The sequence below is a fragment of the Sebastes fasciatus genome, chromosome 4 (assembly GCF_043250625.1).
Source record: "Sebastes fasciatus isolate fSebFas1 chromosome 4, fSebFas1.pri, whole genome shotgun sequence".
NCBI classification, from domain to species: Eukaryota; Metazoa; Chordata; class Actinopteri; order Perciformes; family Sebastidae; genus Sebastes; species Sebastes fasciatus.
The window spans coordinates 34,157,221-34,182,470 of record NC_133798.1 but is presented as its reverse complement, the minus strand read 5'-3'; the positions used below and the strand labels follow the sequence as shown (position 1 = coordinate 34,182,470).

General features: G+C 39.1%; 3 protein-coding genes and 2 non-coding genes across 6 annotated transcripts in view; all 5 read left to right on the top strand.

The window, feature by feature from the left end:
• Positions 1–11,053, top strand: part of pik3c2a (phosphatidylinositol-4-phosphate 3-kinase, catalytic subunit type 2 alpha) — a 56,366-nt gene extending 45,313 nt beyond the window's left edge. For both annotated transcript variants that reach the window (XM_074633805.1, XM_074633806.1), the window contains 12 exons: positions 19–148; positions 1,356–1,492; positions 2,081–2,250; positions 3,301–3,457; positions 4,858–4,967; positions 5,623–5,830; positions 5,941–6,065; positions 7,131–7,248; positions 7,351–7,423; positions 7,640–7,746; positions 7,870–7,995; positions 8,943–11,053. In XM_074633805.1, the coding sequence (XP_074489906.1) occupies positions 19–148; positions 1,356–1,492; positions 2,081–2,250; positions 3,301–3,457; positions 4,858–4,967; positions 5,623–5,830; positions 5,941–6,065; positions 7,131–7,248; positions 7,351–7,423; positions 7,640–7,746; positions 7,870–7,995; positions 8,943–9,125 (1,644 nt within the window). In that variant the 3' untranslated portion in view covers positions 9,126–11,053. The remainder of the gene's footprint in view (positions 1–18; positions 149–1,355; positions 1,493–2,080; positions 2,251–3,300; positions 3,458–4,857; positions 4,968–5,622; positions 5,831–5,940; positions 6,066–7,130; positions 7,249–7,350; positions 7,424–7,639; positions 7,747–7,869; positions 7,996–8,942) is intronic.
• Positions 11,054–12,643: 1,590 nt separating this feature from the next.
• On the top strand, positions 12,644–18,445 carry rps13 (ribosomal protein S13). The gene is made up of 6 exons (XM_074633814.1): positions 12,644–12,753; positions 13,319–13,367; positions 13,474–13,552; positions 16,622–16,791; positions 17,727–17,827; positions 18,370–18,445. Exons 1-6 carry the CDS (start codon positions 12,731–12,733, stop codon positions 18,401–18,403), a joined length of 456 nt encoding a protein of 151 aa, XP_074489915.1. The 5' UTR covers positions 12,644–12,730; the 3' UTR covers positions 18,404–18,445.
• Positions 15,988–16,118, top strand: LOC141767160 (small nucleolar RNA SNORA19). The gene has a single exon (XR_012593813.1). It is a non-coding gene; the product is annotated as a small nucleolar RNA SNORA19 (small nucleolar RNA).
• On the top strand, positions 17,973–18,103 carry LOC141767159 (small nucleolar RNA SNORA19). Its single transcript, XR_012593812.1, has one exon. It is a non-coding gene; the product is annotated as a small nucleolar RNA SNORA19 (small nucleolar RNA).
• A 659-nt stretch (positions 18,446–19,104) lies between the features above and the next one.
• On the top strand, positions 19,105–23,830 carry LOC141766712 (uncharacterized). The gene is made up of 3 exons (XM_074633804.1): positions 19,105–19,566; positions 20,745–22,048; positions 22,895–23,830. The coding sequence occupies exons 1-3, from the start codon at positions 19,401–19,403 to the stop codon at positions 23,102–23,104; spliced, it is 1,680 nt and encodes a 559-aa protein (XP_074489905.1). The 5' UTR covers positions 19,105–19,400; the 3' UTR covers positions 23,105–23,830.
• Positions 23,831–25,250: the final 1,420 nt, after the last annotated feature.

Below are 25,250 nucleotides of genomic sequence, written 5' to 3'. Positions count from 1 at the left end.
TGTCTGTGTTTGCGTCAGGTTGGAGAGGACCTGAGGCAGGACATGTTGGCCCTCCAGATGATCCGCATCATGGACCGCATCTGGCTGCAAGAGGGGCTGGACCTCCGCATCGTCAACTTCAAATGCATCTCCACCGGCAAGGACAAAGGTACCAGTCAAACACATACAGAGCCCCCATTTACTCGTCATTTCAAGTGTCTCGTATCTTGACAAATCCCAGATGAGATTTAAGACACTTAGCCATATACACTATAAGCTAAAACTAATACAACAGTCCTGAAATAAATTCTGTTTTAGAGAGGTGTTGAATCGATATGTTGATCATTTTGGGGGATGTAGTTTGTGGTGTTCTTGGTCTGTATTGCATTAAATAGGTGTTTCTGTTATTTAGAACTAAGAAAGAAATAATAGAAACACCTGTCAGTATAACACAATACAATGCAACAGCACCACAAACTCCAAAATGACCATATAAAGTAGTTAATTCAACACCTCTCTAAACATTACAACCATCATGAATGTTGGATTTATTGCAGAACTGTTGTATCAGACTGAATTAGTTTTAGCAAGGTGTACCTAATAAACTGGCAACTGAGTGTGCGTATATGCGTCTCTGTTGGCCAGATCACAAATCTGATTGCAATCCGTCTTTGTTTTCATGGGCTACATGCAAATCTGGGTCGGTCCACCTCCAGTCCAGAGGGAGGGGCACCTGATTGGTAACTTACAAAAATGCTAGAAGAAGAAGAACTTCTGCACTTTAGAGGTTTAGTTACTACAATGTTCAGAGAGGAAATGACCTTTCTCTCTGAGATTAAAAACACCATTGTGGCCGTTGGAAGATCAGATAAGCTCTGTACTGCAGTGTTCATTTATAAGAAGGAAGTACTCAGTTGTTGTCAGATGGCACAGGCGGAAATGATGACTCCAGTCCAGTCATGCAGGGCTGACACTAACAATTATTATCCATTAATCTGCTGATTATCTTCTAGATGAGTTGATTGGTCTATAAAATGTCATAAAATTTGAAAGCATGTCCATCCCATTTTCTCAAAGTCCAAGATGATGCCTTTAAATGTCTTCTTTTGTCAGTCCAAAAACCCAAAGATATTCAGTTCAATATGATGTCAAACAGAGAAAAGCAGAATATCTCCATATCTGAGAGGCTGAAAACAGCATTTTCTGCCATTTTTGCATTAAAAACAATTAATCGATTATCCAAATAGTAGGTAAATATAACAGCTCTACTGTCTTGTAATCGAAACCGACTTCTTTTAAACGTCTAACAGCTGATTATGATTCATGAGCAGACATCTGTGTAATGGTATTGTCATTGTGATGTTTTTTGTTTTAAGGCATGGTGGAGCTGGTGCCGTCCTCCGACACCCTGAGAAAGATCCAGGTGGAGTACGGCGTCACCGGATCCTTCAAGGACAAACCGCTGGCAGAGTGGCTCCGCAAGTACAACCCTGCTGAGGACGAATATGAGAAGGTAAAAACACACGCTCGCATTTAAAGCCAAAGAAGCTGTGAAACTATTTGTAATTGGTTTCACATATATTATGAATCTCAGTTACACCACAGAGCTGCTTTTTAATGTCTTGTGGGTTAAACTAGTTGGGGGGAAAATGGCTCAAATATTAAAACCGTAATTTTCCTTTGACAACGATTTGCCTCTGTAGTAGTTAAAAACACACAGTTTATGTACTCTTGAAGTTTATAGCAGTTGTACAACTTTGTGACCTTTGACGCCTATAAATGTGAAACCTTACTCCTCACTCACAACCTCTGACCCTAAAAATCTAACGCATAAAGTTTGACCCTGAACTTCAGCAGGACAAAGGAGTAAACATGTCATCAGATTCACGCTTATATGGAGCTCTGGTGACACTTAAGTCTCTGGTCACAAACTTCACTTCCTTCTCAAGCATTTAGTTTTTTTGCAGCCAGTATTACACTACATCATGGCTGTACTTGCTATGTAGCCAGTCAAGCAATACCTAAAGCCTGTACCTCACTCTGAGTATTCATTTTTGTTCTTCCCTTCTCTCTGTGTGTCTCTCTTCTTCCTCTTTTTAAGGCATCAGAGAACTTCATCTACTCGTGTGCAGGATGCTGTGTGGCGACCTACGTACTGGGCATCTGCGATCGCCATAATGACAACATCATGCTGCGCTCCACTGGTCACATGTTCCACATCGACTTCGGCAAGTTCCTGGGACACGCCCAGATGTTTGGCAGCTTCAAAAGGTGAAAATCAGATATGAAGAAAGTGCGTGTCAGATAAAACATGCTGTGGTGTGCAGTCAGGGTTTAAAGGTCTTTACATAAGGGTGTGTCGGGAATAGGGGTAGGGCTGCTCCTTGGTCGAGAACAGCCCTAATTAGGGGTGTCGCAATATACCGGTATTGACGGTAACCGTGATATTTAGATATTAAATACTGATATCATGTTAATAACACATATATGATAATATCGTGTAGATAATCCAGTGGCTCTTAAATCATTTTATATGTACAGTTATGGTTACAGACTCTCTCTCCACCTCCCTACACTCGTATTTTGAGTGTAGAATGCACATTAAACAAAGTTAAAGATGAATTTGACTGATAGCATTATTATTATTATTTAAATTTTCTATAGATATCATGATAATATAGCTATCGGGAATTCTTTTAGGCACGATGATTGTGTAGGGAAAATCTGATAACGTGACAATCAGGATGTTTACTGTTGTCTTTTTGTTTTTATTGCCAGGTAGTTATCAGATAATAGGTGAAAGGTCTTGTTCCAGTTGATTTCAGTGGGGAATGCTAACCCAGAATCATAAAGGAATGTGATGAGAACATAGACACTAAAGCTTTGTGTCCCAGTTGTAGCGTTACAATAGACCACCAGAGGAAATAACAACACATGTATCGCTTTGATTTTCGTCATAATTTGTTCTCATCATTAGCTACGTTTCTATGAAATTCACTTTTTCAGGTGTAGGATTTACTGTATTTCTACTCAGCAAGATTAATGTGTATTTTCAAGCATGACCTGGTTCAAAGCTCACACAATGCACTTCGTTCCCAGCTGGTGGGCTGCCCGACAAACACGCTTTTCTATTTTTAGCCTCTGAGCATCTCCACTGAAATATTTAGAGGCTTTTGTAGGAACTTGCTTCGGGGTGTCCCCGTGGTGCTTTTAGTGTTGTGCATTCTCTCTCTTGATCCAGATTTTAACTAAAGACCTCCACAAACACTATTTTTTTTAATAACTTCTTGACAAAGTCTTCTCTCCTTCTTTTCCCATCAGGGACCGCGCTCCGTTCGTTCTGACCTCTGACATGGCGTACGTCATCAACGGCGGCGAGCGTCCCACCAGTCGCTTCCAGCTGTTTGTAGACTTGTGTAGCCAGGCCTACAACCTCATCCGCAAGCACTCCGGGCTTTTCCTCAACCTGCTGTCACTGGTGAGACAGAACACACGCACACAAAACCCAAAGATATTCAGTTCATAATGATCAATTAACAAAACAGATTCATTTGATGTCAGTTCACTAATCGATCTAGTTGTAGTGCCGTTGTTCTAGATTCTTGTTCTTGCATCTTGCGGCTGACTTGTTTTTCTATCTTCATATTTCTACCTCCAGCTTCTTTTTCTTCATCAGTCTTTTTAGTAGTTTTGACCTCCTTTTTAAAGTGTCCTCATTGTTGAGCGGAACTAATTTCTTTTGCACCTGCAGGAGCCAAAATAAGGAAAAAATTGCCTTCATAATAAATCAGTGCTTCACTGTTGTCCTGGAAATGTCGGATTATGGAATATGCTGTAGTATATGGCCTCTTGATGTTTCTCAAAATAATTTCAGCTGTTAATTATATTTCTAAAGGGGCGAGGGCATTTGTATCACTTTTCAAATACAAAGGCAATTCAGAGGGCTTTACACAAGGAATAATAATTAAATATTTTATATGTAAGTATTTATATAATGTGTGCATAACAGTCCTGTCTATTCTTTATCTTCATTGTGCAGCTTTGTTGTCCTTGTTCCTAGCTGTTATTTCTATTTCTGTGGACATTGAGAGAGATGCAAATAAACAGAGTCAAATCCTGTGTGTACTTATAATAATGCATTAAAACAACATGTACAAGTCAATGAGGGAAAATATAATATATGTAAACATGAGTTTAGCTTATGTCACATTGTCTTTTGTAACTGGCTTTATTCTGAACTGATAGATCCATCATACAAAACGGTTGACAGCCTGAAAACCAAAATGATATAATCAAAGTACTTTTATGGCATTATTTTGCTGTTATGAGTGCTATTAATTAACTTAATTCAATAAATTTCCTTTAATATGGATGTACAGTATTTTGGGTAATGATCAGAAATCAGAATCAGAAATATTTTATTGATCCCGGGGGGAAATTGGAGCGTTACAGTTGCTCTTATATAAACATAAAGAAATGTAAGAAAATAGAAATAAAAGAATATGTAAACGATGTACATAATGCTACAATATATAAACACAATATATGTAGAGAAATATAAGTAAAAAATAGAAATAAAAAAAAGAAATGAGATACAAGAAATATGTACAAATATTTGCATTAAGACATGCAATATATGACATAAAGTATAACCACAGTGCAAATAAGTAAATACATACTATTAAGTGTGTTAAATATAAATGCAAGAATGGTATAAATAAGAATATTTCTTTAAATGTACAGTATTAATGCAGGATTAAATGAGAAAGTAATAATAATAAATAATAATGTGGATAATAATTATATAATATAATCATAATAAATGGGTAAATCTGCTTGTGTGTTCATCTCTTTTTGTGGTGTGTTTATGTGTCGTAGATGACGTCTTCAGGCCTCCCGGAGCTGACCGGCTCTCAGGATCTGAAGTATGTGTTTGATGCCCTGCAGCCGCACAACACAGACGCTGAGGCAACGATCTTCTTCACCAGGTAAATGGATTAACTTCTCATCTATTCTCCCGGCAGCGCTGATCCAAACTAATGTCTCCACTGTCGTTTCAGTTTTTTTTAAAAAGAAAATAAATTGGCAGCTTGGGCAAAGTTTTAAATGTAATTTCCCCAACTCTTGGACAACCTCAACACTGGAAAAATCTCAAGAAATTGAGTAATCCATCACTCTTCCAAGATTTTTCCCCTCTTCTAAAGTATTCCCATGTACACAGATGCTATTTTGGCCAGAGTTGTTATTGTTTGAGAAGACTGAGTTCAAGGACAATTCTTTTTCCTTTTCTTTTTTGTTGTTGCTACAAACTGAAAATCCACCAGGTGGCAATATAAGCATAGGAAGGAAAAGAACAGCTGCTGTCTCACATTACAGCAACAAAAACTCCTGACACATGAGAAATAGTATCAGGTGGACTTTGTCTTTATAAAAACCAGTCGGGTTAGTAACTAAGTTTGTTGACAAAAGAAATGTGCCTTGTGAAAACTTTGTCTAACAGCTTTAGGTCAAAGAGAAAACAGCATATTGATAATTGTTTCACCTCCATCTATCTCTCTCTCTCTCTCTCTCTCTCTCTCCCTTCCTTTAATTTCCCCCATATTATTTCTTTTCACCCCTCTATTTCCCCCTCCTCTCTGATAGGCTGATAGAGTCCAGTCTGGGCAGCGTGGCCACCAAGTTCAACTTCTTCATCCACAACCTCGCCCAGCTGCGATTCTCTGGTTTGCCGGCCAACGACGAGCCCATCCTGTCTTTCTCCCCCAAGACGTACACTCTGAAACAGGAGGGCCGCATCATCCACGCCTCCATCTTCTCCTTCCAGAAGAGATACAACCCCGACAAGCACTATGTGAGTTTCACCGTGTCGCGTCCATGTTTCATCACATCTCCAGGTGTAAACTTGGAAAAGCACTGACACCTGATTGCATGGCTGTGTCCCTCCCTGACCTCTCTTTGCAGACGTATGTGGTGAGGCTCCTGAGGGAAGGTCAGAATGAGCCCCAGTTTCTCTTCCGCACTTTTGATGAGTTTCAGGAGCTCCACAACAAACTCTCCATCCTCTTCCCCCTCTGGAAGCTGCCGAGGTAAGGCATCTCCTCCGCTGTGGCCCTCAGCCTCTTAATGTCTCGATTACTGATCTGATTTCCTTAAAGGGATAGTTCGGTTTTCTTGAAGTGGAGTTGTATGAGATATTTATCCACAGTCGATGTATTACCTACAGTAGATGACGGTCGAGACGCCCCCAGTTTAGAGAAACAGACAGGAGTATGGGCATGGGAGCAAAGAAATGTTCTGCTGTGGACGGGGGCAGCAGCAACCCAAAAGAAAGGCTCACCTAAAAAAATCAATATCAGTTTAAGTGTACACTATATTTAGAATATTTTCACCGCTTTACCTGGCTGTCAGACAGCTCTTTCCGACAGGGAACTGTAGTCGTTATCTATGCTCTCTTCAAAGCCACCAGACTCCATTGACAAAAACAGCAATTTTACCTCGCAGAACACGGGGTTGCTGGTCTACTGGTTACCGGTAGTTTATGTTATTGTGTGACTTTGGTTAGATCGGATTCACCAAAGTCACACAAACGTACAAACTGGTTGAGGCAGTGGTAGACCAGCAACCCCCGTGTAATGCAAGGTAAAATTACTGTTTTTGTCAATGGAGTCTGGTGGCTTTGAAGAGAGCATAGATGGATATAAAGGCTTCAGTTCCCCGTTGGAAACGGCTGTCTGACGCAGTGAAAATATTCTAAATATAGCGTACACTTAAACTGATATTGATTTTTTTAGGTGAGCCTTTCTTTTAGGTGGCTAAAATTCTCCAAACTGGGAGCGTGCTGGCCGCCATCTACTGTAGGTAACACACTGACTATAGAGAACTACCTCATACAACCCCATTTAAAATTGACATCTCAGGATTTAGCACAAACTTGCAAGTTACTTGGCATGTTTTGGAGAGAACGAACCTCACCTTCACCTTCTGGATTAATGATATTCCTATACTACAAGCCCACTATTGCCCCTTTAACCTTCCCTCTATGATCATGTGAGGTTGCTATGCAGACGCTACCTCAGTACTGTCGCTTAGAGGAGAGTAACATCTGATTCTGTGGAAGAGTAAATACACCTTGTCTCTCTCCTTATCTCTAGTTTCCCTAACAAGATGGTGCTCGGTCGCACCCACATCAAAGAAGTGGCTGCCAAGAGGAAGCTGGAGCTCAACAACTACACCCACAACCTGATGAGGAGCTCCACAGAGGTCACACAGGTACACATACGCGCGCAAATACTCAGTTATCACTAAACGCAGCAGGACAACGTTAGCATTCTGTACCAGACAAAGAAGTAATCTCATGTTATCTGCTTCTAGTGTGACCTGGTCTACACCTTCTTTCATCCAATTGCACGGCATGACAAGACTGACGGCTTACCTAAAGTACCAGGTAAATAAAACCTGCATGTTTCATCCCCTTCCTTCAAGTATTCACACTCGCTGTTTGACAGATACAGTGAGTGTGACACAGGTAGATTATTAACGAAACAATTCTGCTATAAAGCTGATAATGTTGATCAGTGTCTACCCAAGAGAAAAGGGTATGTTGTTACCTTCATTTGAGAATGTGTGCCTGAATGTGATGAGTGGTATTTGACTGTTGCAGAGCCTCCACTGAGTCCCACTTCTGGTCGGGTGGAAGGAGAAGTGAAGCTGTCGATCTCCTACAGGAACAGCAATCTCTTCATCATGGTCATGCACATCAGAGATCTGGTAAACACAGAGAGGATTTAATACAGATCCCCGTTAACTGCTTTGACAACCAGTTATGCTATTTTATTCTCATTTTGTTTATCCGTCTGTTGTCAGACTATTAATCCCTCTGCTTCCCTTCAGGTTTCTGAAGATGGAACAGATCCCAACCCGTATGTGAAAACCTACCTGCTTCCAGATCCACACAAGACTTCCAAACGCAAGACAAAGATCTCGAGGAAAACCAGGAACCCTACTTTCAATGAGATGGTTAGGAAATACTAAAAAAGTATTGCCTCTGTTATATATTTGATGTATATATTCTAGGGCTGTAAATCAATTAAAATTGTACAAAATGTGTGATTAATTGCAAATTAATCACACATTTTGTATCTGTTCAAAATGTACCTTAAAGGGAGATTTGTCAATTATATAATACTCTTATCAACATGGAAGTGGGCAAATATGCTGCTTTATGCAAATGTATGTATATATTTATTATTGGAAATCCATTAACAACACAAAACAATGACACATATTGTCCAGAAACCCTCACAGGTTCTGCATTTAGCATAAAAAAAATATGCTCAAATCATAACATGGCAAACTGCAGCCCAACAGGCAACAACAGCTGTCAGTGTGTCAGTGTGCTGACTTGACTATGACTTGCCCCAAACTGCATGTGATTATCATAAAGTGGGCATGTCTGTAAAGGGGAGACTCGTGGGTACCCATAGAACCCATTTTCATTCACATATCTGGAGGTCAGAGGTCAAGGGATCCCTTTGAAAATGGCCATGACAGTTTTTCCTTGCCAAAATTTAGCAAATTTATCGTTCTTCCAAACATGGTAGCGTGGCATGGTTGGTATGAATTCCTTTTGTTTTCTTGTATCATATGATGCCAGTCTTCACTCTTAGCTTTAAAACTGAGTCAGCTACAACCTAAAAATGGCTAGTAGCATTGATACGTTAAAGAAATTAATGGCATTAAATCAAATTTGCGTTAACGTGTTATTATTGCGTTAACTTTGACAGTCCAAATATATTCCTGAACTCAAGAACCATAGTTTTGGTTTTAAAAATGTAAACGTAAACCAGAGAGTTTTTTCTTTGATAAGAACATTCTGTTAACTGGTTCCTTTATGGCTGAACCCAAATAATAACTTCATGGCCATCATGACACTTTATTCACTTTCCCCTCCTCTTCCTCCACAGTTGGTGTACAGCGGCTACAGCAAGGAGACCCTGGGCCTGCGGGAGCTTCAACTGAGCGTGCTCAGCGCCGAGTCGCTGCGTGAGAACTACTTTCTGGGCGGCATCACGCTCAGACTCAAAGACTTTGACCTCACTAAGGAGACGGTCAAGTGGTACAAACTCACGGCCGTCCCCTACTTCTAAAAACCCCGCCACCTGCCTCTCCCGAAGCCGGGAACGACTCCGCGTCTCCACACAAACGCTGCATTCTAATCATATGGGAAAGGTGGCAGATTACTGGAAAATAGTGGTCACTGCAGTTTTCAGTTCATTAAAATGATACTTCAGGATGGAGGATTTCTGACAAATTTGAAGTATAAGCAGTGATATTTTCATTTCAAACTTAATAAACCAAATGGACCGTTTCTTTTACAAGATACATGTTCTAATAAGTATTAAGACATCATGGCAGAATACAGCTGAACCACTGATCAGTAACAACTTGATTCTTCTGAATTTCATCATGGTTTCCTTACAGCTTCAATCAAGCTTGAATACCATCAAGTCATTGCTTATAATAATGATCATGTTGCTTAAGCGGTTATTCCCATATGACATGAATGCAGACTCAAAAACTCCTTCAGACGCACCCTGAAAGGGCGACCGAACAGGCCGATTCACAGACCCTCAAAGGGGAGCCTGCTCTCCACTCTTCACTATTTCTCCCTCTTTAACTAATCAAGATTGTTTCTGTGACAAACAATCTCCGCTTATTTTGTCTCTCTTTTTCCTAAACTATAACGAAGAGCTGTAATGTTTTGTACATTTTGATATTAGAGGACCAAAACGGCTTACTTTCAGAAGAGTATATATAGATTGACACATTTATTTTTTAAGGAATAGAAAAGGGGGGGCTCATTTTTACATTTTCCTTGTTTATTTTCTACATATAGACAATTAGGAGGCGTCAGGGTTTCCTGCTTTGCAGCAGACACTTCTGGGTAGAGTAGTCCAACACACCAGATTCCAGGAGATCAACAGTGACCGTAAGATTCCCCAAGAATGTGCCAAAATGTAATGAGAAGGACGGCAAATCAAACCACTCTCCCAAGTAGGGAGCTGAACAGGGTGCCTTTGTTTGTGCTCACAATCCCTTTTTAATGCTCAACTTGGCCTTATTGCTATATATGTTTTATTAACAATGTGATATGTCCTTATTAAAAAAAAAAAATCTATATTCTATATCAGTAGTTCTGCCAGAGCAAGTTTGGTGCCGGACCGGCACCATAAAGGTTTTTTGTAACAGTGGACCGCCACTAAATGCACACTACCAGGTCTCTCTCTCATGTTATTACTTGACTATTTTCACACAGCACACCTTAAAGGGGAATTTGTATCATAAACTTTGGAACACGCTCTTGTCTGTGCTCTGGATGAAGAGATTACGGTTGCCCAATAACGCTGATCACAAGTCAGTTTGGTGTTTCCTTCAGGTGGTTCAAAACCACAGTTCAGACTTTTCAAAATGCAGTTTATGGACTGAGTTAAAACTGGAGTCTGGACGTGAGGCTGTCTTGAGGCAGCAGTACCACACTCACCCTAAGAGTGGTGTAATGACGCCATGATGAGTAACTGGGTGAAATGTTAGCAATAGCTTAAACTGCCGGTGAAGTCCAGATCCAGCCAGGTTTTATGATATTTAAGCGAGAAAACATTCTGAATTTTGAGGAAATGCCAGGAAAACTGAACACGGATCAGCGCCGAAAAGGCAACTTTAACTTAAAACGTCTTCACAAAAAAGGGAACAAAATTCTGAGCATGAGCTGCTTTCCTTCTCCACTCGCTAACTATAAATCTAAAGTTGTTATTAATGTTTAATAAAGAAAATGAATTTATCTGAAAGGTTTTTTTAAGAGAAGATCTACAAGACGATTATGATCTAAGAGCATCACTCACACTATGAATATTAGTGACCTGATCCACTCTTTTAGTGACTGTACAGAGAAAGCAAGCAGAGTTTGTATTAACATGGCCAGTTATTTATTCTTAATTGGTGACCTGTAACCTGAATGGATCAGTGTGTACTGTAATCCCTCTTTCCTAAAGCAAATTAAATGTTTTTGGAACAAAAACTTTGTCTCTGTTCTGTATAAAATGTGTTGGGTGTAGTTGAATTGCATGAATTACAGGCACTGAGCACCGGCCGTCTGCTTAAGTTGTATTTTATGGAGAATTCCCCATCTGCATTCAGCTGTCTGCCCAAGGACATGTGGACACGTGGAGATGGTGATCGAACCACCAACCTCTCTCTACCACCTGAGCTACAGCCGCACCGTCCATCCATGCATGAAACTGAAATAGTGCTACTCTAAGTAGTTTGGTTAAAAAAAAAAAAAAAATTAAAATATATTTTCCCCGAGAGCCACAGACACCATACAGCAGCCATACACTGGAACACTACTTGGCCACAAATTCATCATCTGTTAGGTAATCTCATTAAATTGAGATTGTTAAGGGATATGCATAAATAAGCACTGTATAATTGATTGGGGCTTTAAGAATAGATTTTGACGCAGGACCCCTCCACAAGACAGAGCCTCAAGACCAAACAAAGGGGCCTCCTTAAAATGTAACTTAATATGTGCCTACTGTACAACATTGCAATATTGTAAAATGTTGCATCCCCAAATTACAAACTGTGAAACACAGTAACCTTGCAGCCTGCTTTGCTCAGTCAGTAATCCAGCCTTGTTTTCTGCAATAATAATACAGTAATTGTTTAAAAAAAAATGATAACTGTAGAGTTGCATTGTTACAAAGTTTAAACCTGAAAGATTAATAAAAAAATAAATATGAAATATGTACGGTTAAGCAGACTGGGGAGGAATATTCAGTGAATAATGATGCCTATTTAGTGTCATCTAACCAGAGTAAAAACAAAAATGATCTACATTAAAATCTGTAACAGAATCTGTTTGACTTTCTTTCACTTCGATGACACTCCAGTGGATTCCTACATGACAAAATGAAATGATTAATTTGATCATTCATGTCTTTTCCTAGTTTTTTTTTTTCACACGGTATGAGGTATGAACATGTTTGAGTTCATAAAAAAAATTTGTGTTGCAAAACAATTCCAATAACGAATAGAACATAGACATACAATAGACATACAGTATACAGTATACCATTATATCATGAAAAAGAAAGGATTCAGCTGTTCAAACAATTATTAAATGTACATATATTATATTGTCTTTGGGGTATGTAGAGTGCTGAATAGTTTATACTGTTGCATTTCATTTATAAAAACTTTAAATAAATGTTTTCTGTTACAGAATTAACTTGTGTGAATGTGAAATTTTGGGAAGATAATAAAAACATTTAAAATATAATAGTCTTTGTTAGCACATCTTCATCTTTGTATAATAGTACCTAAAGTATATTACAGTATAGTTTGTTTGTTTTTTTTATTTCAAAATGACAGTATCCATAGTAACAGCAGAAAACATTAAAACATTTACATACAGAAGAAGCATAGCGAAAACATAAACAAGGAGCTATGCCAAACATAAAAGAACATAAAATAAAAAAATTAATTAAAAAAAACACGCGACAGAATGACAATAATTTCACTTAAAACATTAAAGATATTGCATACATTCATTATATTACAGTATAGTTCATACCAATGCCTTCATCTTGAATGCGTCAATACAGCTTTTCTCTACGTCGTTGCGTCACATCCGGCGCAGGCGCAAAATACCCTCTTCTGGCTCGTGTGCGGCCTCTCTTCCTCCACCGCCATCATGGGTCGCATGCACGCTCCCGGGTGAGCTCTCCTTTTATCACATAAAGTTAAAATATCACGTCCTCAGGTCGGTTTTAGTGGGACAATACAGCTTGTAAACATGTTAGGGATGTCTGAGGATCAAAATGAGCTTTTTAATCCAGCCGAGAAGCGAGAAAATAACTTAAATATCCGTTCCTTCATGTCAGCATCCGTCTCTTTAGCTACCGTTAGCTTAGCTTAAGCAAACAAGCTAGCTTTAGCTAACCACACCACACCACGCTTCTGCTGCTGGACTTTGTCTTCCAAGTTGGACAGTAATATATTACACATTCACAGCCGAAATGAAAGATTTGTTATGTGCTGTTAACGAAGAAATCAAACATTTGTAACAAAAGCACCTAACGTTAAGATGTACAGTAGTTAGCACTAACACGAGTATGAAGCTAAAGTAGCTATTAGCACAGCTATCAACCTTCACTAACAGTCCAGGTGTGCAGATGAGTTAGCTACTAGAAATTCATGCTTTTAAACATGCCTTTTACCGTTTGTTTGCTCCGTCTACCTGCCATGTGTCTAACTAGTTGCATGTCTGTGTTTCCTACAGAAAGGGCTTGTCCCAGTCAGCTCTGCCTTACAGGCGCAGTGTTCCCACTGTGAGTATAAACTAGACATTATCTTTCATCCATCTATCATTATCAGTATCACAATGTGTCTGAACCCATTTGATCAGTTGGTAAATCATTTAAACATTATTTACAGTGGCTGAAACTCACATCTGATGATGTCAAAGAACAGATCTTCAAGCTGGCCAAAAAGGGCCTGACCCCCTCTCAGATTGGTAAGTGTTTTTATGAGAGACTTTAGGTCTAGAAATATACTAACCACGTATTGTTGTATCATATATGCTTATGCCGAATGGTTAACATGGCAACACGAAGTAAGTAAAGATGCAGTCATCCTCCGCAGTTTCACCAGTAGCATCATTTGGCTGTAATAAATCAAATTTAAATTTGTGTAGAATTAGCTGAGTCGATTGATAGATAGTAACTTTATTGATCCCGAGGGAAATTCAAGTTTCCAGCATCACAGTTCCATAGTTCAAACATATTAGTAAAAAGACACAAGTAAGTAATAGAGTATATAAAAATAAGAGGAGATGAAGAAACTGTTAAAAATGAATAAAGTGCAGGGTTAATAACTGAGATATAGGACTATTAAACATGTGAATATAGTGAGAAAAGTGATATAGTGCTGGATAATAAAATATAGGAGATATAGATATTAAGAAATGTCAAATATGGAATATAATGCGGGATAAGAACTAAGGCAGAGAAGTTTTTTAAAAATAGACTAAAGTAAAGAATAAAGCTGTACATTATTTGTAGAATTCAGTAAAACCAGTCTATGATGGTGCAGAGTAGAGCTGTTTGTAGTGTGCAGAATTAAAAAGTAGCTGTCTATTAAAGTGCACTGTCTATATCCAAATAGGCCACATTTTGAGGGATTCACTAATTTAACAATTAGGTTGGACAAAGCCAAAAATGATAGCATGTACCTATATATTTTGCGTATCTAGCTTACATGCTATTGTGTTAATCTACTATAGGGCACGGTACTTTCTGGAGGACTAGCCTATTGCATTAGCTGTTTTATGAACTTGCTCCACTGTAGAGCTGTCCCAGACACCATTTTTTGAGCTTCGAAGCGTTGTTGAGAAATATTGAAAAGTATTCGAAGCTTCGTGGAGCAACAGGTTGACATGTCCTTCTGTGTGTCTATCTCCATCTCCCCCGTTTCAGTTCCGGGACAGTGCTGCTGCCACACTACTATGCACACAGGCACCTCTACACATAACAAACAGCAACATCTGCCTGAGAATAATTAATGCAGAATATCAATGATGAATAATGTTGTGGGATTATTCTTTATTTCATGGGCTATTTTGGGATTTATACATTATTATTACATACTTGTATTTTAAAAAAAATAAGCATTTGGCGATTGTTTTACCATGGCAGTGTTCAAAGCATTCAGGTCAGGCCTACTCCACTGGCATGTTAACTGTAGGACTACAGTACAGGTCAGACTAAAGCACAGAAGAACAGGGTCTGGTCAGCAATCTGTCAGCTCTTTGACAGGAAAATAATGGGTGCCTTGCATGAAAACAAGGGACTGCTTAAGCACAATGCAGTTTTGGATGCAACATCTCTCTGTATTAATTACATACTTAAGTGGACTCATTAAGGTTTACATTTTTTCAACGTTATGTTATACTTTTATACAATTATATTGCAGCTTATCAAGGGCACAGAGTAAGGTTGGGAATCTTTCTGACGAAAGATAAGTTCTCATTTTTTTAATGAGAGATGTCTCAGTACAGTACATAGAGGAACAAAATTGTTTTTCAGCTGGTCCCCAGTGCAAAACAAAAAGAACAAATGATGCAACATTCAGTGAGAGTGAAGCATACATTCAGACTGCGCATAAGGTGCAAACAAGATACGAACACTTAATAAAATAATAGAAAAAATATAAGTGTAAATAAGTTTAAAAATTGTCTATAAATATTTTTCTTCCCTCCTGTATGTGAACTGTCATTGGCTGGTGTAGGCTTACAAATAGTTGAAATGTGGGCAGCTTTACTGGCTCAACTAGAATGAAAAGTCCCCCGTTGAGAAGCAAAACATGTTAGAAATCAGTCTTTTCAGGGCTGTTTACACTACAAGATAAGATAATTGTTAATCTTAAGACTTAAGCTTTTTGACAAATATACAGAAATGGATTCATATAATCTGTTTTGAAGAACTTCTCCATCTTTTGTGAGAGTGAAAATGTTTGATCTGATATCTTGCTCAAGGCTTGAATCTACATTAGAGCTGCAACTAACAATTATTTTCATTGTTAATTATTTTCACGATTTGTAGTTTAGTTGTTTGGTCTATAAAATGGTGATACAATGTGAATCAGTGTTTCCCAAAGCCCAAGATGACATCCTCAAATGCCTTGTTTTGTCCACAGACTGAAAGATATTCAGTTTAAGGAGTAAATAAACCAGAACTTATTCACATTTAAGAAGCTTGTATCAGCAAATTTTTACCTATTTTTTTTCCTAAAAAGAAATGTTCAAATCAATTATCAAAATAATTGGTGATTAATTTAATAATTGACAAGTAATCGTTGCAGCATGTGTTATTATGAAAACTTGTGACAACGTTGAACTCAATGTCACAGATTTGCTACTAACTAATCCACATGGGCTATAGGCATGGAAAGGTGCACAAATCATTATCCTGCTCTTCCCTTTATTGAGAGTAGTGATATTTCTGTTGTGCTAGAAAAAAGTTGGAGGTAAATTACCAGAGTGGCTACCTGGTGCCACCTCTGCCAGTCCCCTTCACACAATGAAATTATACATTTTGTTAGGTGTTTTCTTCCATATTCAATCACATTTGAGGCATTGGGCTACCTGCCATTCTGGAGTTTACTGTCATAAAGGAGTAAAGAAACCAGAACATATTCACATTTGAAATATTCAAATCCATTATCAAAATAATTGGTGATTAATTGAATAATTGACAAGTAATTGTTGCAGCTCTAATCTATATTTAGTTCTGAAGAAGCTTATTTTAGCTTGGTACCAACTCAAAATCATTGACATAATCTGTTGCGTTTGCAAATCTTGTTTAACAGCATTCATGACCAACCTTGGAGTTTTTTCACTTTTGCTTTTGAAACATGAATCACTTCAGATAGTTAAGATGGTGGAAGTAGATGATCAAAGTTCAGCTATTGATTCAGAAATTTTTTTGAATGTTTATTTTATTCTTTTTCATTTTATTTTTTTTTAAGAAAGCTTTTGAACAAAATACAATGTCCAAGTTTCTAACCTGTTTGTCACCTTGTCTAGGTGTGATTCTGAGGGACTCCCATGGTGTTGCCCAAGTACGTTTTGTCACTGGCAACAAGATCCTGAGGATCCTGAAGACCAAAGGTCTGGCCCCTGATCTGCCCGAGGATCTCTACCACCTTATCAAGAAGGCTGTGGCAGTCAGGAAGCATCTGGAGAGAAACAGAAAGGTATAGCAAGACATGGCCCAAAACTTAACTCGTACCCAATATTTGGACACCTTGTAATGGTCAACAAGATTTAGAGTGTCATCTGGTGTAGTTTGCTGCCCTTCCCTGAAGGCTTGGAAAATCAGCTTTTATGCCTCTATGTAAACACTGTCTCAGTTGTTTGGAGGTACATTTCTACCCATATGATGCTCTTGAGTGAGTAGTTTACATAAAAATAATTTGCAAGTGCCACCAAATGCTTTGAACACCATAACTTGGATAAGCAAGCTGTTTTGAGTTTATTAAAATTAAGATGACAATTTGGTTGCGTTTTAGTGGAAATGCATTTTTTTTTTTTAAATAAAATTTCACTTTTTAAAATTGTATTGAAATCAAAATGCTAAAAAAAATAATGGTGCCTTCAAATGAAACTCGTGAGCTCATGTTTACAACATGGGGTAAACGATATGCTTGGCGTTCAAGTGGATAAGTTGTTTACAACACCGTTGCTAAGCAACGGCAATATTAATGTTACTGTCTGCATCTAGAAGCCACATAGGCTAACAATTTAGTGTGCAAAGATGAGGGTGTTGGGAATATCAACATTTTCCTCAGACATGAAATTACAAAAAAACAATGACTAAAATTACAATATATTAACTTATGCATTGAAAAAATGAACTTCCATGATCATTTCTGACGTCAACAAACTTGTCACAACTCAGAGCTTTCAGAAACTTTCCACTTGAGAGGTCATGAATACCACAAGTACTCTTGTCAACACGGTAAACACGACCCGATTTGAAGGCACCATTAGATTCAAAAGAAGCCACCTCAGTGGTGAATGTGCTATTGGTATAGGCAGTCATTGGGGTTTACATGGGTGGGTGCACATATTCAGTAATACAAAATTTGTTACACTTTATACTCATAACATTTTGTTACTATACTTGCAGGACAGGGATGCCAAGTTCCGCCTGATTCTCATCGAAAGCAGGATCCACAGGCTGGCCCGGTACTACAAGACCAAGAGAGTACTGGCCCCCAACTGGAAGTAGTACGTATTGGTTCTGCTTTGGGAAGCTTTCCTTGTTGTTTTTATGTTTCAATTCCATTTTTTATTATGAAAAATGGTGACAGTTGAACTCAATGATGTCATTGACTTGCTACTAACTGACCCACATGGGCTATATGCATGAAAGATGCACAAATCATTGTCCTGCTCTTCCCTTTGTTGAGAGTAGTGATATTTCTGTTGTGCTAGAAAAAAGTTGGAGGTAAATTACCAGAGTGGCTACTTGGTGCCACATCTGTCAGTCCCCTTCACACAATTAAATTATACATTTTGTTAGGTGTTTTCTGCCATATTCATTCACATTTGAGGCATTGGACTAACTGCCGTTCTGGAGTTTATTTTTCTGGGTCAATATAACCAAATATATTGATTGTTGATTATTATAATAGTAAACACTGACACTTGATATTGACTATTTTTCCTAGTCCTGCATTGTTTCCTTCAGTAGAGAAGTTTTATATATATTCTGTGGTGGTAATTTTAAGGAGTGCTCCCTCTAATGGTAATGTTTTCTCTGTTTACAGTGAGTCCTCTACAGCTTCTGCTCTGGTGGCATAAACGCCTCACTTTTTGGATTAATAAAAAGATTGAAATTGGAAATTGTTCTGTTGTCTTTTTTTTTTTTTAAATTGCAAAGTGTTTTCCAGATCTTGTGTTTAAAATTAGTTATGGGGTTGAGTAAAGAAATGTAGATGTATAATTTAGTGATAAACTATTAGTTTTGACTTAATTTATTCACTTTTTTAATAATCATGTATCACAGCTGTTACCCTGCACTATATTCAGTTTTAAGTTTTCTTCATCTTGTATTTTTATATCTGGTATATTTTTTTTGTACTAACTTTTTTACTAACATTAACGTTTTGCACTATGGAACTGTGATGCTGGAAACTTTCCCTCGGGATCAATAAAGTTACTATATCTAATTATAACAGACATTTTCTGTATATGGGAATGTAAACTGAAAAAAATAATAATTGTGAAACAGGGAAATTGAAACTGCATAATTTGAGGTAAATTTCGCTTTACCTTTGTCTTTGAAAACTTCCTATCGTTTCTTAATCTCCCTAATTTCGCTTTCAGATCTTTAAATGAAGGTGATAATCTAATTTATATATAAAGGGTTTTCCTGGAGGTGAGGGAAATTACTGGTAGTTTCCATGCGTCATTACGTTACGTATCGCGTGGGAGGGGTTTATTACGTGAGGGGCGTGGCGTTTCGTGAGTGACAGCCACGACATCCAATCACGGCTTCGCTTGACGTCACGCTCGTTTTCTTTAAATACGAATGGTGTTGCAATCTGGAGTCATTCACTTCTACTACTACAACAACGACACAACACACCACTGAGAAACATGGAGAAAATATATGAGACTATTTGACGAAGGAGATCCAATAAAATGGCACCTACTTGCCGGAAAATGACGCGACAGCACATCGACGCATATCTGCCACCGACAAATACGCGAAATCCGTTGGTTTTCGACGAGGAATATCAGAATACGTGAGGTCAACATTCCCACTATAATCCAAGAAAAAGAAGTAACACAAAAAATGGCGACGGTTGTTGGTTCTGAGAAGGGTTCTGCTGAGCGGACTGCGATGGAGAGGTTCGGTAGCGGAGGGATGGCGCTTCTGCCTTGGACTAAACAGATGCTCACCGTACTGTGGGAACAGCTCAGACTGCTGGTGCAGGTCATATACTACACCTTCATCTCCGGTAAGAATAAACTTCTGACTTTGTTGGTGTTGGTCTGGTTCTTTGTTTATTTGCGTGTAACGGCCGGTAACGGCTCTCCATTACTTTGTTGAGTAACCGTTGACCGACCGTTGCTATTGTATATTAATTCAAAAGTCCGGCAGCCGTTGACCGACCGTTGCTATTGTATGTTAATTCAAAAGTCCGGCAGCCGTTGAGTCGATACTCTCCTTTGTTATTAGTTTCGTTGACGACATAACGTCAATTAACAATACAACTCTATCATAATAACCCTTATGAAAAGTCTAATTAGGTGTATGTTGTGTTTAGTTATCTATTTTTAGAGACATTAACTAGTTTGGTCTTGTTTACGTCCTAATTCAGCTATTGTACTTCCTCTGTCCTAAGTCCCGTTGTGAGTTTTATTTTGAAGGATTGTTATGTTATAAAATGGGCAGTGTTTTGTTATCAGAATTAACAGGTCAAAGTAAGTATTATGTCACAATTTGCATGGATTATCTTTTGAAAATGACATCTGTGACAAAATTGTATTACCAGATGTACTTCTGATTATATTTGTTTATTTGTTTTGCACAATTTAAGACTACAACATAACAAAAAAATAAACGAATAATATACAGTGCAGGAAAAGGCAAAAAAGACAAGACTGGTCTTATCTGAAGCCTCCACCTAGAGACAAGATTCATATAAAGAATAATATGACTACATAATAGTGATAAGAAAACAATTGGAACAAGATATATATATAATAACAATAACAATAACAATACAGTAAATATATCAAAAAAGACAAGTGTGTGTGTGTTGCATGGAAGTGTATGGTTAGTGTTTGTGAGGAAGATATTGATTTAAAAATCTATAAAGACTTCTTCAAACAACATTGTGAGTGGGAAAAAAACATAAAAACAGATACATGGGGAAAAGAAATTACAAAGACACAGATGAATTTATATTGGATGTACATGTCAAAGTAAACTTCTGTTAATTATATTTTTTACCATGTCACACAGCCCTTTGATGGTTGTTATTATGGTCTTTAATCAAGGACAATTATTTTTTGAATAGTAGATTTTCATGTCATGATGACCTAAAGGAGATCACAATTAAACAGAATGTAATTTTATATCATTCTCTTTTGAATTACAATCCACTCTAACATTTTTCTCCTTATTTTCCAGTTTTCCAGATGTTCAGATTTGAGGTTCACGTGAGAATCACAGACGAGACGGGTCAACACATCCAGCACATGACCACGGCAGCAAACCCCACTGAATCCTTCCTGTTCTCCTCGTTGTTTGACGGAGACAACGGAGTGATGGTTGGAGGTTCGAACCCCCTCTCTAACTTCTGTGCCGACGTGGGCGACTCCTTCGCCGGGAAATCCACCGCCGAGGCCCTGCTGTCCACTCTGCGCGCCGACGACCTGTGCTGCGGACTGGTGGACGATTTCGTGTCTGGCACAGAAGACGGCATCTTTCTGGGACACCAATCCACCTGGAAAATGGGCTTCCCCGGCGACTGGAACATCTTTGTATCGAGCAGCGACAGCTCAAACGACGGCTGCCATAAAAGTAGTGAGAAGGTCTTCAAACAGGAAGTTTCAGAAGAGGAGAGAAGTATCCACTGGAGTAGCGAAGACGACCAGAACGTAGTCGAGTTTGACAGTGAGGAAAGTAAAGCGCTTTGGGAGTCTCTGTCAAAATCTAGTGATCCTTACAACCCCTTCTTTTTCTCTGCGTGCATTTCAACAAACACAAATATGGGGAGAAGTAAAGGCAAAGCGATGGACAGTGATGCTGACGTCATGTCAGTGAGCAAGTCCAGCGAGGAGATGTTGGGGCCTCTGGGCCTGAACGTCTGGGTCAGTCGTTCTGACAGCGAAAGTAGTTGGAGCAGCTGGGCAAGTTCGGAGGGTTCGAGCCCCGACATCGACGAGGAGAGCGAGAGGCTCTTGGAGTTCTTCAGCAGTCCCGAAGACCCTTACAATCCCATGTGCTTCACTGCACGCACATTCAGCAGCACATCACCTCAAACCACCACAGTTTCTAAACAACAGGCCTCACTCCCTGCACCTCCCTCCAAGTCAGACACCGACACGGAGGAGAAGGAGAGCAGCTTTCCTCCTTCATCTGAGGATGACGAAGAAGAGCAGCTGTGGAAAGCTCTCTGCCAAAAGGACGACCCGTACCACCCTCTAAACTTCCAGGCCTGCCTCCAGAGCTCCCCGACAACAACACTGCAGTCTGAAGATCCCATTAATGTCCACCACACACAAAACCCACCCAAAAAGGAAAATAAATGTGAAAAAGAGGCAAAAAGACGCCAAAAATCCAGAGTCACCAAGCCCTCGCTGCCAGAGAGGCAGTTAAAGCATCACTCCCATCCAGACAAAACACTGGTGCCCTGGAAAAGACCTGGACAAACACCTCAGCCACTGCCAGAGGAGAAGAAGGAAAGCAAGGCCACCACCTCCCAGAAAAAGGTAATTATTTAATAATAATTTACAGGATTACATGAAGCATTAAATGAAACCCCTGTGGGATTTGAAGTAAAAATAGTCTCTAGTACTCTGTAAATACTACAGAGCATTGAAATGAGAATTGTATACATCAAGACAAAAGGTTAAACCTAACTATTCCACTTTATTCTCTGGTAGACTAAACAGCTTAAATAGGACGTGATATAGACAGTGATGTCAAGTGATGACACTTTCCCCCGTCAGTTTCTTTGGCCCAAGTAGATACCGAAGAACATGTGATAGCTTAATATCAAAGGAGTGTCGTCTGCTGACTGTTGCAGCCTCTTGTGATAAGATAAGGGTTAATTCTAAGGGTTAATTCTAAGGGTTTATTCCTGCCACAGAGCTGAAACATACTGTACCGCACAGTGTTAAACTGAGCTGTTGTTTGTTGTTGGTTAGCAACGCCGCTGGTCGTCATGACTAAGCAATGTCATGTGACACCGGCGAGTCAGCAGAGAGTTAGACTTCCACATTATGAAAATGTGCATGTAAAGTTGCAGCAGTATTGCAAAGTTATTTTAACACACAATGTTGCATCAGACTTGTTTTTCTGCCTCAGAGCCTTATTCTGAGTGCACACCTGTCTGGAAAGTACGTGGTCTTTGTTGTGCATTGTGGGGTATTTTCACAGCCACTAAAACTTAGCCGCGAGTGGTAATAACCAGCTGTTTAGTGGATTTTATTTGAATTTTAGATCCCTCTTTACTCACATCAGTAGCAGATTAAAACCCCCCAAAAAGCACACACATCTGTATCGTTTTAACAAAATGTGTTTAATTGTTGTTTTCTTTTCTTCCTGTATTTCAGGTGCGATTTTCTCCTCTGGTCCAAGTCCACGTCATGCGGACCTGGCCGTTTGCCCGCCAGGCGTCTCGTAAAGGACACTGGGAAGAAATGGTACGAGACCGGGACCGCTTCCGGAAGCGGGTCCGGGAAACGGAGCAGGCCATCGGCTACTGCTTCACTCAGCCCCACAGAGAGAGGATCCGGGCGTCTCTGGACGGTGCCTTGAAATAAAGAAAAAAAAAGTCCTGGACACTGAATGTTTTATTTCCTTTTTGGATGAGGACTCGTGATTGGTTGCAATGCAACAGTGATTTTTGATTTAGGCCAATTAGAAAATTTGATGTTAGGCCAACTTCAATGTTCGGTGTCAAGTTGAACAACCTTGTACCTCAAAAGGTTTTATACATTTTGTGACTCTTGCACTGACTGACACTTTCTCATATTAACCTCAGCATTAACGTGTGGGATGTTGTTTTTGTATGCCTTATACACTGACCTAGTAATGTAACTTATTTATGCCCTATGGAGCTTGTTGTTTATTTTTTACCGTTGGTTTTAACTATTTGTGTGAAGAAAACCACAGTCGTGAATGTAGAAGTTAAAAGTAGATTATGATGATATCGTAAGAAAGCAGAGCTTTTACAGTACAAAGTGTTTTGAAAAGTGTTTTGTTTAAGCATGTTGTGTAGATATGAAGTTCTGGTGCGGTTTTTGTCTTTATTGTTCAAATATTTGAGTTCTTGATTTTTACGTTTTGTCTTGTTTGATGGCACATATTAGCAGCGTGGAGATGAATATCTTTATTATTATATTGACTGGAAAGATTCAAACACTTTGTCCTTTGTGACTCACTCAGCTTCTCATGGTAACGTCATGTAGCCGGAAATATGTCAAAAAATTGTTGGTAGCAAATTTGTCATTAGGTGCTTTGCCAAATCAATAAAATTTGTTACACTATATAATTGTTCTCTGTTTCGTAGCTGCATGTTTTACAACGTGGCTCAAGATGTCACACGGTTTTATTTAACAAAAAATACCTTCCTGTTTCCTAGTAATGCTCTTATCTGTTCTTGGAAATACTCGTCCATCTGACATTTCCTGCCTTGAGCAACAGTAAAGTGGAGACGGTACACAAGGTCCCAGCAATGTGTTAACAACACACACTAGGTCACATTTCTCAGTGGGTTGTTTGTGCTATAGTGCACGTATCAGCTGTGACAGCCTTTTGTAAGGACACACTCTTTGGGAAATGTCTTTACAAAAGGCTGGAAAGGTGAGATAAAATCAATTCAAATGTTTAGAAAATCACTTAAAATACTGCAGTCACAAGAACAACCGCAGTCTGATTTCAGCTGCCAAAACCGCAGAGAAGCAGATCTTAAAACCAAAGTCAGGGGAGTTGATAACATGTCTAGTGCATTACAAAGCAGCACCTTTAGCCTCACTGTGGTGAAACAAACCAGTTTGAGCTCTCACCCAGTTGGGACACACCCTGTGAGTTCAGTCTGTCTGGGTTTCCAGTGATACCTGTGTGTGACATCCACCTATGGTGAGACTACGGTTAACCCAGTTACAACCTAAACGTCTAGAGCTGCAAAAGACAAATCAGTGTGTACTGTGTTTTACAGTTTGTATGCAGTCTGGTAATGTCTGCTCCTTCTTAATGTGTCTCAAATATTTAAGATCCAGTTAAATGTCTGTAGTATGTAGAAATTATTAAAAAATACACATTGGTTTTTGCTTTAACCCATCCTTGTCTCATCTTTAGGGCTCCTTGATCACTTCCTTCTCATGTACCTAGTGTCTCTCTCTCTGTTTCTCTCTCTTCTACACACACACACACACACACACACACACACACACACACACACAGGAGCTTATAATTTCCCAGAGGGCCGTGAGTCTCCGTGCAGACTAACTGCTGTAAGGCTGTCGTAAGACAAGGGTTAAAAACACCAAGTATGATGAAATGACTTTCCAGAGAGATGAAATCAATTAGCAGTTCTCCGACACACTCTCCCCACCCGACCCCTCCCACACACACACACACACACACACACACAGAGAATGGTGCAAAGGTGAGCAATTGCTGACACTGTTGCTGTGTCAACCCAGCGGGGGTCTTTTGTTGATGGTGTTCCCCCCTGCCCTCCCTCCCACATGTTGTGGATGTAATTGAGCTCCTGCTGCTCTTCTCACACAGAAAAAATGAAGGTTCTTTGGTGAGTTTAGTGGTTCAAAATGGAACAAAAAAAAACCTCAAAGACCCCTTTTTAAAAAATGTGTGAAAAGAGCTCAGTTTGGTTATGCTTTAATATTGCATTTTAGACATTTCACAGCATCAGGGAGGGTCTATTTGGAACCACTGGAGCATGTC

What these genes read in the sequence shown, in the direction of transcription:
- LOC141766712 (XM_074633804.1), top strand. Translation starts at nt 19,401, where the DNA reads ATGGCGACGGTTGTTGGTTCTGAGAAGGGTTCTGCTGAGCGGACTGCG. An exon ending in ATACTACACCTTCATCTCCG is followed by an intron (nt 19,567 to 20,744) that starts GTAAGAATAAAC and finishes CTTATTTTCCAG; the next exon opens with TTTTCCAGATGTTCAGATTT. An exon ending in CCACCACCTCCCAGAAAAAG is followed by an intron (nt 22,049 to 22,894) that starts GTAATTATTTAA and finishes CCTGTATTTCAG; the next exon opens with GTGCGATTTTCTCCTCTGGT.
- rps13 (XM_074633814.1), top strand. Translation starts at nt 12,731, where the DNA reads ATGGGTCGCATGCACGCTCCCGG. An exon ending in GGTCGCATGCACGCTCCCGG is followed by an intron (nt 12,754 to 13,318) that starts GTGAGCTCTCCT and finishes TGTTTCCTACAG; the next exon opens with AAAGGGCTTGTCCCAGTCAG. An exon ending in CTGGCCCCCAACTGGAAGTA is followed by an intron (nt 17,828 to 18,369) that starts GTACGTATTGGT and finishes CTCTGTTTACAG; the next exon opens with TGAGTCCTCTACAGCTTCTG.